Source organism: Sinocyclocheilus grahami, unplaced genomic scaffold (assembly GCF_001515645.1).
Source record: "Sinocyclocheilus grahami isolate Dianchi unplaced genomic scaffold, SAMN03320097.WGS_v1.1 scaffold413.1, whole genome shotgun sequence".
In the NCBI taxonomy this organism is placed as follows: Eukaryota; Metazoa; Chordata; class Actinopteri; order Cypriniformes; family Cyprinidae; genus Sinocyclocheilus; species Sinocyclocheilus grahami.
In genome coordinates this window covers 1,540,798-1,555,178 of record NW_015505592.1, presented here as the reverse complement: position 1 = coordinate 1,555,178, position 14,381 = coordinate 1,540,798, and the positions used below count along the sequence as shown (strand labels likewise).

Below are 14,381 nucleotides of genomic sequence, written 5' to 3'. Positions count from 1 at the left end.
TTAAAGCAGTAATATTGTAAAATAAGTGTTTTCTATGTGAATATATTTTAAAATGTAATTTATTCCTGTGATGCACAGCTGGATTTTCAGCATCATTACTCCAGTCTTCAGTGTCACATGATCCTTCAGAGATCACTCTAATGTGCTGATTTGAGGCTCAAGAAACATTCTTTATCATTTATTATCAATGTTGAAAACAGTGTTGCTGCTTAGTGTTTTGTGGAAACCGAAAAAAAAAAAAAAAATTCCAGATTTTTTGATGAATAGAAAGGTCTTTTGTAACATCGTAAATGTTTACTGACCCCAAACGTTTGAATGTTAGTGTAGATTTGCCAAGACATAAAGGGGTAATAAGTATTTTTTTTGTGTGATTTGTAAAGGTTAAGTGTCATTTCTGTGGCTTACACATGGTACCAAAAATAATGACTATTTACAAACGTCATCAAGGTTTGACTAGTTAGCATGGCCTCATCGTCACCTGCCAGTGATGCCTTAACTACACAGTCAGTCTACAGGCGAAAAGCATTTTTCTACAGACAAACATATATCTTTTAATAAATGCATGGTCATAATGAAAGAGAGAAGCCACACACATCAAGCAGTGCTGCTACACAGATTCACATTTAATTCAGAACCATTTAAAAATTAGTCATATATTTCTCGTTTTTATATTTTTCTACACATTTGCTATAGGAATAAACAAACAGAGCTCTCTGTGAATTATTTACAGTGATCACACGACATAAAGACTGCACTAGACATTAAAGATGTGAAAGCACTGAATGTTCGTAAGAGATTTGACAGGAACCAGATGTTACAGGTGCCTTTCAGGTACCTTCCAATGAATTCAGTTCAGACATGACTGTGCATATATGTTCTCATGTTTGACTGCATGAGACATGCTGGGTTCTTTTGTCGTTTCTACATTTGATACATGAATTGCATTTTTGGCCATGGTAAAGAAAGCATTTTAAGAAAAAAACCTGCATTTTTCAACATCAAACATTATATGTCTATGTATATTTATAAAAAAAAAGACAACATTATACTGTCAGTTTTCATAAATTAGGACACTTTAAATCTGATGCTTGTGTGGAATGCAAATCTCTCTTAAAACCACCATTTCTCCCTGAAACTCTGAAGAATTTGGCCCCTGCAAAGCGTTTCCAGCATACAGAAAGCTTTCAGTCTTTTAAAGAGTGACAACATTCATTTCTGACTTGTGAAAAGGAGTGAGGTGCATGAAAAGGGGTAAGTGTAAGTGAAAAAGATGTAATAGTAACACAGTGGGATGTGGCTCACTGAGGAAGGGCTTTCAGAATGGCATTCACTTCTTCTGCCACAGCTGTCAGGGCGAACTCAAACTGGTCCTGAAGAAACAATCGAGCTTAGTGCATGAATTCACTCTCACAACCACGTGCTGAAATCATGGGAAAGCACTTTGTACATACCTTAGTGCGTACCATACTAGGTCTCTGGTCACGAATATGCTCCAGTGTGGCGGCAATGTCAATCTCCTTCACGCCTAATACAGACAAACTATGAGCATGCGGTGCGTACATGAAATGAAACGGCTAGATAGAGGAACATGGTGCTTACCTTTCGCCATGCGGTTAAGTACCATGTCAATAAGAATGTAGGTGCCGGTTCTGCCAGTACCATCGCTGTGCGAAACAGGAAACCCATTTAAATCATTCATTTTCAATAACAGTAATAAAAAACGCCCATATTGTGAGCCTGAGACACACTGGTAGCCGTTTACCTGCAGTGCACAATGATTGGGCATGAGCGTCCTCTGTAGCACTTGTTTACTTTTCTAAAAAAAAGAAAAAGGGAGGATAGAAGAGAGAAAGAAAATGAAAAACTGAGCATGTAATAATGAGCATAACTGTCGGTTTGTCCAACCCTACAATTTATTCTTCTGCAGAGCGCTCACTAAAAATTGTCTCGCTTACAGTTAATTTTGTGTTCAATATCAATTCGGATGTGACTGTGGAAATGTTTATTCTGTAATTATCCACCAGTTTTACCAATTTTAAGACCGTTTTGTGAACATTATGTCATATGAATCCGGCATTATGTTCTCCATGAGGGAAAAAAAGATGCTGCCTCCCTCTGAAACTCTATCCAGCCGTGCTGCTATTGGACAGGATTACTTCATTTGCACACTATTATCGTTTAGTACATATGTTTAGCTATTTCTGTATTGTCAAATTATTTCCTCATCTGAAATTTTTGAGGAGCTACTACCTGATGTGTGTGTGTGTAATCTGTCTGTAGTCCTATCAGAATGTACCTGCGAAAGTCCAGCAGGGGCCGTGTGGAGGAGGGAATGCCTTGTGCAGGCCAGCTCAGCAAGTGAAACTGGGTCAGAGTGCGGGTCTCCTGAGTCTGAACGTTCTTCAGGTAGAAACTACGAACCAAGAAGTCTTTACACCAGATGTGTTCAGATACCAGGTTCACCTGAGACATACAAGAAAAAATAGGTAGTAAAGACAAAAACTAAACACAAGGGACTTTTAGGGCAATGAAACTGAATGTTTCTCACCTCATAGATGTTGTATAAAGATGATCCTTCATCAGGCCAGTAACGTTCACATTGTTTCTCTCCATCCTCCACTAGAGCGGTCATCATCACTATTACAGTACAGCCGTTCTCCCATACCATCTAACATATGCACCAAAACACAGTGTCAGTATACAAATAATTTATATATAGGCCATGCATATTCATTTAATCTAAATCATTTTACTGTTATTCCATTTATAGCCATTTAGTAATATATTAGTAATTTATATTTTTGTGATTTTTTTTTTCTAATATTCATATTTTATAAATATTTAAAAATGTTTTATTTGTTAAATCTAAATCTTAAAATGTCATCATTACTCTCAACTCTTACCTGCCAGAAATCAGCAATAGTGTGCGGTAAAGGTCCTTGAGTTGCAATATAAGCAGGTAAACGTGGATCATGATCAATCTATGGGTAAAGAAAGGAAGTCCTTTTATAGACAAACAAACAAACAAACAAGTATTTAATTATCTAGCATACAGCAATGACTTTGTTTTGTTGTGGAATGAAGATTAAGGTTTCTTACTATAGTGCTGGCATTTATGTAGTCCTCTTTTGAGGGGTTGACCTCTGCCTTTATTTTCACTCTCGAATGGTCATCTAAAACATCAAATGTTTTAATTAAACATACTGAAAATGAAAAAAAAAAAATCAAGTAATTTTTGGTATACCCTTATTTGCATCTACCAGTGTACAATACTTTTCAAAAGTTTGGGTCAGTAAGATTTTGTAAAGTTTTTGAAAAAAATCAAGACTGTAAGGCTGCATTTATTTGCTAAAAAATGCACTAAAAACAGTAATATTGTGAAATATTATTACAATTTAAAATAACATTTTCTACTTGAATATATTTTAATAAGTAATTCATTCCTGTGATGACAAAGCTGAATTTTCAGCATCATTACTGCAGACTTCAGTGTCACGTGACCCTTCAGAAATCAATCTAGTATGCTGATTTTCTGCTCAAGAAACAGTTCTTAGTATTAGCAATGTTGACAACTGTTGCTCTGCTTAATGATTTTCTTATAAAAATAGAAATTGACGTAGAAATCTAATGTCTCTACTATCACTTTTGTTCAATTTAATGTGTCCTTGCTGAATAAAAGTGATTCATTTCTTTCCCAAAAACTCTTAATGTAGTGTATAGTGTATATGGATGAGATCACTGAAATAATGTTTGTTTGTTTTTAAAGGCACGTTGCTCTTACAGGGCACAAAGTCGGGATAGCGGTTCTTCTCCATGTTACTTTCAGACTGGGCGATAGAGACAGAGCTCGGCTCAGCCTGGTACGAACACAAAGCCTCCCACTCTTTCCGTAATCGGTCCTTATTCTTCAGATGGTCCTCCATATATGCCTGAACAACAGAAATGGACTTGAAGCATTCCACTGACTGCTCATGAAATGCCTAGTTTGCTTTTATGTAATTAATAAACAACTTGGCATGACAAAAAAGACTCCAACTTAATCCTCAGAACTGACTAATATAAGTAAAATAAAACATGAAGACAAAACTCTAATAATTCTTCTTTGCCTAAATTTACTGCAGTTTTGAGCATGTTTAAATATAGACTTGGTTTGTGCAAGCAGGTACTGCACCCTATTTACTAATATGTGCTGAACAGTCAGAAACTGTAGTGCAATAATTCCTGTTAATTAGAGTATGATTCTCACTTTTTACAGCACATAGAAAGATGCTGCATATTACACACACTAGCAAAGTAAAGTCTGAATTATAATTTGTGTATTTAAAATGCTTTTGTGGCTGTGTACCAGTATCATGTGTCCGGTGGAGATGTCCATGTTGGACTGTGCAGGCTCTTCGCTCCAGGACGGTGTGCTGCTGTGAGAGCTGGGACTGTGCTGCGGTCCATCGCTGAACTGAGACGACACACTGCTGACTCGAGATGTGTCGGTCCCCCGTCGACCACCTGGCTCCGGACGGGTGAACGATGACTTGGCTGCCATGTGCTGGCGACACAGCTCCTGAGAGACACGGAGAAACCCTCTCATCACTGACTGAGCATTAATGTTTCAAATGACGTTTTCAGATCAATAATCATCACTGTCAATGTACAGTTAGCAATAGCACTAATACTCAATGTCAAATGAATATAAATGCAGTTACATTGCTGATTATATGCCAGTTACACCTGATTAGGATTGATTAAATTGATCAAAAGTGACAGTAAAGGCATTTATAATGTTACAAAAGATTTCTACTTCAAATAAATGCTGTTCTTTTGAACTTTCTATTCATCAACAACCTGAAAAAAAAAATATATATATGTATTTATTAAGCAGCACACCTGTTTTCAGCATTGATGATAATTAATGTTAACAATTAATAAGCTGCAAATCAACATATTAGAGTGATTTCTGAAGGATCATGTGACACTGAAGACTGGAGTAATGATGCTGAAAATTCAGCTTTGATCACAGGAATAAAGTACATTTTAAAATATATTAAAATAAAAAAAGTTGTTTGAAATTGTACTAATATTTCACAATGTTACTGTTTTTACTGTGTTTTTTGATCACTGAATGCAGCCTTGGTGAGCAAGCAAAAGACCCCAAAGGCATTTCAGGCTCCTGAAAAGGTGGTGATGAGATTTCATTCATTATGCAATATTTCAGGTACTATATGACAATATTCCATGTGCAATTATATTGTTTTCTTTCATTTCTGTGTAATGTGTTTTTTTAATGGGTCATTCTATATACGTTTTTGTCCTGATTACATTTTCTTTTTTGGATGATATAGTAAATATCTCAATGTCGCTCTGTATCTTTCTCTTTCTGTGTTTTTGTATGTGTTTAACATTGTACCTGGTAATCAAAGTGGGTTTCCGCACCGGCTTCTGGTCCCAGTCCCAATTTGCCAGAGGCTAACTGACGGGTGTGGTGCCGGAGACAGGCAATCGCCAGGGCGACTAACAACACCGTGCCCACACACGCCATGGCGACCATTGTCAGGACGACCCCACGCGAACCCTCTCCTACCCGTGTGGCCTGGGGCAAGCCACGCCCCTCGCTCCTCTATAATAAGGGAAAGAAACAGAAAAAGAGATATATAAGAAACGTGAGACAACATAATACAAAAAGGACGATGGAAGGAAATTAAAATGTAAAACATTTCAGAGATCGCTTTCATCGCACAATCAAATAAAGAAAGTGCAGCGTTTGTGTGGTCTCTCTGGCACAAGACAGTGTCTTCCCTGCACTCTCTCGTCCCTCTTTTGTCTCTCTCTCTCTCTATTTGTGTAAACAAGTCGGATGTCATCATCGACTACTAATTACCCTGGCAACCCAGACACACACGCACAGCCACGTGCCACCCCGAAATAATTAGAGAAAGTCACTGACCCGCCCGCCCCGCTGAAAAATTACCAGCAAGTAAACAATTAAGGAAATCCCCCACACAATGCAGGGTCAGTCACTCTGAGGGGATCTCTTGCACACTCTCATTTAGTTTATTCCATCTCTCTCCCTCTGTACTTACAGCACATCGAGAGAACAAGAAAACGAGCGGATGCAATGATTGTTGATGTCATGCAGCCGCCGTCCCAGCCCTCTGCCCCCGTGTCTCCAACCCCTGCCTATTGGTGTTGCCATGGTGTCTGGGAGCCTCAGCAGGGGAGAACAGGCCGTAGCGCTACCATGGCAACAACAGAATGCCCAATGTAACCCATGGCAATCACAGTGAGCAAAGGAAATGAGAGAGGAGAGCAGAGGAAATATGCTATTGTTAATATGCCTACATTATTATATTGAATAATATGTGGTGTTATCTACAGAAACCACCTTAGTATGTCATACTTACCGGCACATCTTTCCATATGCATTCTAATCCTTACATTTGGGTGTTATTATTTTGGTATATTTATGTGTTAAAATATAAGATGCTGCTAAATATTTTACCACGATTACTCAAATAAAAGAGAATATCCTCTGTACTAAAATAAATCACAGCCTCTGTAAGATTGAAATATACATAAACACAAAACTGCACTTGCTCAGGTAAACGTACGCTTGATTTGTACTAATTTCACACTTATTATACAAATACATACATATATATTTATACTAAATTTATACTTATTATCTTGAAGTCCTACAGAAGCTGTAGTTTATTTTACTGCTTCTGTAGGACTTCAAGATCATTTAAAAATACATAATCACAAAACTGCACTTGCTCATACGAATATACGCTTGCTTTATGTCATTAATAACTACATTTTCATTAATAATTCAAACTTAATATTACTTGCGTCCAGAATATCAATTCATATTTGGCAAGAAAATCATTCTGAAAAAAGTACAGGGGATTATGACAAAAAATATCAGGAACTTTTAATTAATTTATTTCAATTAAATTATTTTAACATTCAATTAAATTATATGCCTCACATATCAACCAAACCTGATCAAATAAATATTGTAATTTAGTGCATAATGCTCAATATTTCATAATATTTTGATGATTTCAATTAAACAATATGGCTCTCACATCAACCAAAGCTGATTAAAGAATTATTTTAATTTAGTGTACAATCATCAATATTTAATAATATTGTAATGATTTTAATGAAATAACCATTTTAAGAGTTTTTGTAAACAATTGCAAATTGACTGAATACAACTGAACACAACCATTTACATCCATCGAGATTTACTTTTACACAAACATTTTCAAAAGACTAATTGTCCCTTGAAGTATTAATAAAGTTGTAAACTAAAAAACAAATCTCGCCATTTGAATTAAACAGGAAAGAATGCAACATAAACTTTTAACAACCTATTCTTACACTGGCTATAATTTTCGCACAGGCACCCACTGGTTTTTCTGAGAAAGTGGAACAGACCTTTAGGCTGACACCTCACCACCATCTCTGCAGCGCACAGGCAGCCGTTAGAGCTGAGCTATAGCAAAATAAAAAGATTGTGTGAATGAGCACTTAAGTCTGACCACAAAGAGATCAGGACGCTTTCCCTTCTTTTCTGTCCTTTCTCAAAATTCATCAACCATTTTCCCCCTCGCTCTCTGTCCTCCTCACACCCACTCTCCCTCTCATTCTCCTTCTTCGTTCCTCACACGTTTCATTCTGCCCCTCTTGTTCCCACTCAAATTCGGCCTTTTCTCCTGAAAAGCTAGAAGAATGTTTCGCAGGAGAGACTGAAGGAGGTGGAAGGCGGGAGGGGGTGGTGGTGTTGAAGCAAGGGTGCGCGACTGGACGGAAGGACAATGGGGGAGGAGATAAAGGGTGTGGGGCGCCTCACCTGCTACTCCAGAGAGGCCCCGAAAGGAAGACTGACAGCCTTTTAGAATGGAGCACAGGAGCAGGCAGGAAAAATGAGCTGGTTTAGGACAAGAGGACAAAGGCCCCCCAAGGTCTGAGAGGGGCAGGCGGAGAAATGAGGAGGCAGAGAGAAAGCGGGAGAGAAGGCAACTGATCACAAGGAGAGAAAGCATGGTTACAGGGAACGAGAGAGTAAAACTCTGCGCAGGAGGGGGAAAAGGGGTCCGGAGAGGGTGATATGTGAGGAATAACCTCACGACATGCGTAAAGAGAGCATAACGCACAGTTCAGCACATACTCTATATATATATAAGAACATGTCGCTACGAATACTAATGTGCATTTGAATCACAATAAGCTGTTGGCCGAGGAAGCATAATTCAAACATCTGTTCCTCAAGAAGCGGGAAAATAGGATTCAGGGTCCCAGGACCCCTCTGCCGTTCCCCATGACCCCCGGCCCTTTGACCTCAGCCACAAAAAAAAGGAGATGCACACACACAAACACACGTATGGCTGTGTGTGTGCTTGTTTGTTTTGGAAGATCCCAAGGGCAAAGATCACCAAGTGCTTCGCACTCTGAATCACAATAGGCAATTCAGGCACGGCCCGAGATGTCCGAGTCAGAAATGGAGCACCGACCATCTCCGAGGCTCTCGGTGATCTAAGATTTCATCAGTCCGTCTGTCCCATTATCTATCTTCTGCTCCATTCACTCGCTGTGAATTGATTTCACAATTCAGCAGGACTCTGCTGTTATCTGATAGAGGCGTTCAGACTATGACTCGTCAGAATTAACATCACTGCCGTCGTCTCGCTGCTTTTATATTGCACAGCAGAAGGTCTGCGGTTTTTATTGAGTTTCCTCTAAAAAAAAAAAAAACCTTTAGAGAGTTGTTTATAATGGATGATTTTTCTCTCTCTTGCATCTTTCAATACCACCAGCTGTTTTTTTATAAATAATATTTGAAATAGAATAACTGTTCTTTTGTAACCCTCTAGATGGAAACTAGAAAATGATTAAAAGAAAATTATCTAAAACTATCTAAGGGTACGCAATGAAATGTATTTTAAGGGAACAAGAGAAATTAACATCCAGTTAAATCCAGTCACTAAATGAGTGATTTTAGCAGTGATGATAACATTTTATGCAATAAAACCTTTTTTTACGACCTTACAATAATATCTAATTAGTGCACAAAACCAAGAGAAATAGTATGAACTTAGGTGCACCTGCAATGACTACAAACAGATTACATCATCTCACTCATCCAGCCTGCTCTGCCCTGTTACCACAGCAACCGGTCCACCTGACATCACTATTCAAGATAGAGCACAATTCTTAAAAACAGCATTTCACAAAAATGTTTTATCAAACGCACATATACCTTACGGATCCAGCACATGGCATTGCGCATACACCATACACACACATTCGTAAGTATGCCAAGCTGAATAACACCGAAGATGTGAACTGAGATCAAATGCATTTGGTTAATTGTTATTTTAGTTTGAATTTCTTAGCATAATTTTTCCAAATACTACCAAATAGTAAAAGACACATATTTTAGTTGTTATTATGGTAAGATTTGTTGCCACAGATGCTAAAAAAAATGTGTTTTAAGTTTAAGAATAAATATTTGTATCAAATAGTTTATATATAGTTTACATATGTAGACAATTCAGTTGATAATCATCATAATTTATTTTTACCCCTGAAAACTAAAGAGAGAGAGAAAAATGTAATACCTCCTTATAAGTTTAGGCTAGTGCTTTAGTCTAGTTTAGTGTTGTTTGGTAACTAGAACAAGAAGTTTGAGTAATTAATGTGCATTTGTTTTTCACAGATTTATGGAACTGATAAAGCCTACAATATATTGTACAAAACACTGACTTACACTTAAAATACAGCATTATTCGCAACTGTGTCGTAGCTTTTAACTGATATGGTATTTCAAGGAGTGTATGGGTGTGCAAAAGAGAAAAAAAGTTAAACATGTTTTGAGCTGTGATCATTTTTAAATAGTTTTACCGAAAGGAAAAAAAAAATTCTGAAATATATATATATATATTACAAATGTTAATTAAATCTGATAAATCAGGAAACATGATTAATGGCATCAGCATATTGATCGACTATTAAAGCGATAGGTATGCACACACTTTTTTTTTACATTATTTATAAGGAAAATATATCATAATGTCAAGCACAACCATCAGAAAAACATCCAAATAAATACACATCTCAGCATTTAAACACTACATAAAGGCCTACAGAATCAGTAGATCTAGTATGAAACAGAACTCACCAGCACACATCTCGTGTGCTCTCCGGACTCTCAGACCTCTTTACATCACACGCGCCACAACATCACAAGCAGGACCGTCTTCAATCTCACATTTTCAAGCCTCCTCAAAGTCCAAGCATTCACGGTCGGACAACTTAAGCAAGCATCAAACAAGCGCTTCAAAGCCAGCGGTTAACATTTCAGAGCTGAGAAACCAAAACGGAGGGAAAGAGCGGCATACGTGTAGTGCCGGAGCGAAAAGGTAAATGAGTGAAAATAAATGGGAAGGACAAGAAAAGGGAGGGGAAAGAGAGAATGTGCCTCCCCGAGAGCTGTGTCCGACTCGTATGAAGGCCTCGCTGCCTCTCAGCCCCATTCAACCAATGCCGCCACTTGTCACATCAAACGTCGTTGCCATAGCGACAGCTCCACATGTTGCTGATGGTGAAATGGTGGGGTGGGGGGTGGTAATGATGCCCTGGATAGGTCGTCCGTGAGAGAGAGAGGAGGGAAAAAATGGGCCGAAATCAACAGGAGCAGGAGGGGGTACAACGAATGGAGTGTAAGGAAAGTGCCATGGGCCCAAAAAGGGGTTTGTAAGTAATATGGTTTGGCAAGGACACAAACACTGAGTCTTCACATCTGGAACAACCGTACAACAGAAGATATATGAGATCACACAAGCTGGGGACAATACGGGTAACACACCCTGCCAAAGATTTATAGAATAATAAGTGTTTAAATTGACACGACTGATAAATATGCTTTAAGATGGACTTGTTATATTTTAAGCTGACAAGGATTTTCAGGATGCGCCATCCAATAAATATAAAAGTCCTAGGATACGTTTGAAAACATTTTCTCAATTAAATTAATAGCTCATCCCAAAATAAAAATGTGGTCATCATTTACTCACACTCATGTTGTTCCAGAACTGTTTACATTTCTTTCTTCTGTTAAACACAAAAGAAGATATTTTGAAGAATGATGGTAACCAAACAGCTGATGGTTCCCATTGACTTCCATAGTATGGATAAAAAATACTATGGAAGCCAATGGGGACCAGCAACTGTTTGGTTACCATCATTCTTCAAAATATCTTAGGGTGAGTAAATGATGATTTTTGGGTGAATTATCCCTTTAATAAGATTTCAGCGCAATCTCAGTGGGAGTGCTGAAACGGCATTGCTGTGTATGTCACTGTGGGACGTAAAAACTTTAATTCATTAAAGAAGTAAAGAAAGAGACTCACAGAGAGAGAAAGAAGCACAGAGAGACAAAACAGCCTAAGCATTTATCCCCATAAAAGGCGGACAAAAACAGTCAGGTGCAAGCAGGTCTCATTACTGAGGCAGAGAGAGAAAATTATAAGATAAAGGACAGGGAGAAAGCACACGCACACACTCACTCACTCACTCATACACCGTGCACTTCAGAGCAAAGAAAGTGTTACAGTCCACAATAGAACAAGAAAGAATAATTAAAAAATATGAGCAGCCGGATGCAACAAAAGACATTATTCTGCATTCAAGGGTCTGCAACAGCTGTACAAAGTGAAAGGGGAGCGAGCGAGGGAGAGCAGAATGCCTCAATATGCACCGAGCACAAAAGCCACCCAAGAAAGTGGGGGAGCGAGGGAGAAAGGGATGGGGAGGGGTCAAAGGCAGAGGTAACAAAAAGAGAAGGGCCAAAAGAATGGCAGAGGGGAGAATGGCAGGGGACAAGAAGAGAAAGAATGAGTGAGGGAGAGAAATGAGGCACAGCGGGGAAAAACGCAGGAGGATTTGAGACGGGGGAACGGTACAGTGGGGACAGTTCGAGATGAACGGTGACGATTTCAAAAACATTTCATTTCGAATGCCCTCCTTGTTCGGTTCAGTATTAAACACCAAAGTGATTCATGAGAACCGGGAATTATATCTCGGTACGTGATCTGTACATAAATAGATGGACAAAACTGTAGAATCTATGAATTTCAATGAGAACGTTCCCTGTTTGGTTGATGAGGGTGGTTATGCACAGAATAGTGACCTGTGTGGCCAATTCTGTTGCTGACTGACAAGAGAGAGTGGCTCATTATACCAACCAGTTCCCATAATCGCTAATCAATAGGCCTGCTGATCACAGTGAACGTGTGGGTCTTGCGGCTTGGTTGGAAGACATAAAAAATGGGATAAGCATACCTCTCCTACTCCACTCTGGATGATTTTCAATCCTGTCTCACCCTCAAGGAAATTCTTCTCAGCTACTGCAATGTAAAGACAATGAATGCTGGTGAATCAATAAGTGCCTGCTCATTCTTTTTTCCTTTTCATCAAAATGAACGGTCCAAACGAGAAGGCTTGTCACTCACCGGCTTTATTGGCCACATCCTCTGCGCTGAGATTAAGAGAGTTCTGTCGGATCCTGAACGTCAGGGCCGAGCCCACCACGCTGCAGACATGAGCAGAGACAAACGGCCGATAGATCGCTTTTTCTTTTATTCTCACCCTTTATTCACTAATCTATTAGTCTCTCCATCCAGCAACGCACACACACACACACACTTTACCTAATGTTGATGAAACTGCTCGTGGAGAGATGGATTCTCTCCGCCAGCGTCTCTAAGAGTTTCACCCCATCATAAAGACCTAAAGGACTGTAGAGAAAACACAAGACGACATACATTTATTTTATTATGAGCATTCAGCACAAATAAATTAAATTAATTTCAAGGAACATTCAGCTGTATTGACATAAATACATCAGGAAATCATCAGAAATACACACCAGACTATATTTTTCAGAGATCTCAAAGAGGAAAAACTGATCTTAAATTAGTCTTTTAAAATTCTAGGAAATTCTATAATATAAAAAAGGGAAGAATAAATTGGAGCAAACTATTTCTAATTTAAAAATTAAATTGGTATGTATATTAGATTTCATGCAGTCATATTAAATATTTCCCAGATAAACCCTGTCGTACATTTTTGTAAAAACTGTTCAGGACTTTTTTCTTGGCATTTCCAGTCATTATTACATACATTATTTTAAATAGTATAAATAATTTTATAGCAATTTTCTGATGAAATATTTTAGAAATAAGCATAAAAAGAAAATTTATATCAACTACAATTATGCTTTTTAATGACAATTTCCTGCTATTTTCATGTATTCCATAACAATGGGAATACTGTGCTATTGAAATGCTCATCATTCTGCTTTATTACATTAATTACTTTCAAAGCAGAAAAGAAAAACTGTCCAACAGTTAAAAATCAGTCTTTTCACTGCACTCTGAGACAAAAAAAATAAACTATGAAATAATACTAATACTGTACTAATTCTAATTCTACAAAAATTGTGTTTTTGGTAAAAACTTGAGCATGGACTGTGTCTAATATGAACAGGCATCTGCCATCTATATAATACAGCATTAAAACCCTATAAAGTTTTAGGAGCTCCTACCTCTGATTAGTGACAATGTATCCATATTCCTCTCTGGTGTTTGTCCCATCCTTAGCGGTTTCCAGGATGTTGGTGATTTTCTCTTTTATATCTAGGTCTTTTACTGACAGGGTGGGCCCCACAGTGTCCCCACTGTCTTCCTTAGGCACAGTCGCAGGGGCTGGTGTGGATGGGGGCTGAGTAGGGGCCCGCTGGTATGTTGGGGTAGATGGCAGAGCTGAAACAGGTAAGGGGGGTTTCTCTCCTTTTTCTATCACTTTATCACTGCCTTCTACAATTGTCTGTCAAGGAAAACACAAAGCGTTGAGTGTGAAGAAAAAAGCACAACATAGTACAAATAATTAAGTTTTTTTTAAAGGGGTCATATGATGTGATTTCAAGTTTTCCTTTCTCTTTAGAGTGTTACAAGCTGTTCGTGAATAGATAAGATCCCTAAAATTGCAAAGACTAAGGTATCAAACCCAACGAGATATTCTTTATAAAAGTTAAGACTTGTCCACGCCCTCCTAAAACGCCTCGTTTAAACACGCCCCCACATGTCTACGTCACGATGTGGGAAGATTTGCATAACGCTGCCCAAATGTTCACGCAAAGAAAGAAGGCGTAACTTTATTGTTGCTGCCACCGCCGCCCTGTTGTGAAGACGCTGTTGTGTTTCGTTGCGAAAGCGAAAATACTTTGTTTGGTCTTCCAAAAGAGGACACGACTAGAAATCAGTGGTTAAGTTGTATTTACAACACTGTTCCAGAACAGTTCAACCCAAATATTCAGATGT

General features: G+C 38.3%; 1 protein-coding gene across 1 annotated transcript in view; it reads right to left on the bottom strand.

Annotated features, from left to right (window-relative positions):
* Positions 1-931: 931 nt before the first annotated feature.
* Positions 932-14,381, bottom strand: part of ptprna (protein tyrosine phosphatase receptor type Na) — a 34,662-nt gene continuing 21,212 nt past the window's right edge. The window contains exons 9-23 of the mRNA XM_016232580.1: positions 13,607-13,887; positions 12,711-12,797; positions 12,513-12,592; positions 12,343-12,407; positions 5,402-5,611; positions 4,346-4,558; positions 3,782-3,929; positions 3,100-3,173; positions 2,904-2,981; positions 2,549-2,668; positions 2,297-2,463; positions 1,763-1,816; positions 1,600-1,664; positions 1,452-1,525; positions 932-1,370 (exon numbers count right to left, since the gene is read on the bottom strand). Coding sequence (XP_016088066.1) covers positions 1,299-1,370; positions 1,452-1,525; positions 1,600-1,664; positions 1,763-1,816; positions 2,297-2,463; positions 2,549-2,668; positions 2,904-2,981; positions 3,100-3,173; positions 3,782-3,929; positions 4,346-4,558; positions 5,402-5,611; positions 12,343-12,407; positions 12,513-12,592; positions 12,711-12,797; positions 13,607-13,887 — 1,788 coding nt within the window. The 3' untranslated portion in view covers positions 932-1,298. The remainder of the gene's footprint in view (positions 1,371-1,451; positions 1,526-1,599; positions 1,665-1,762; positions 1,817-2,296; positions 2,464-2,548; positions 2,669-2,903; positions 2,982-3,099; positions 3,174-3,781; positions 3,930-4,345; positions 4,559-5,401; positions 5,612-12,342; positions 12,408-12,512; positions 12,593-12,710; positions 12,798-13,606; positions 13,888-14,381) is intronic.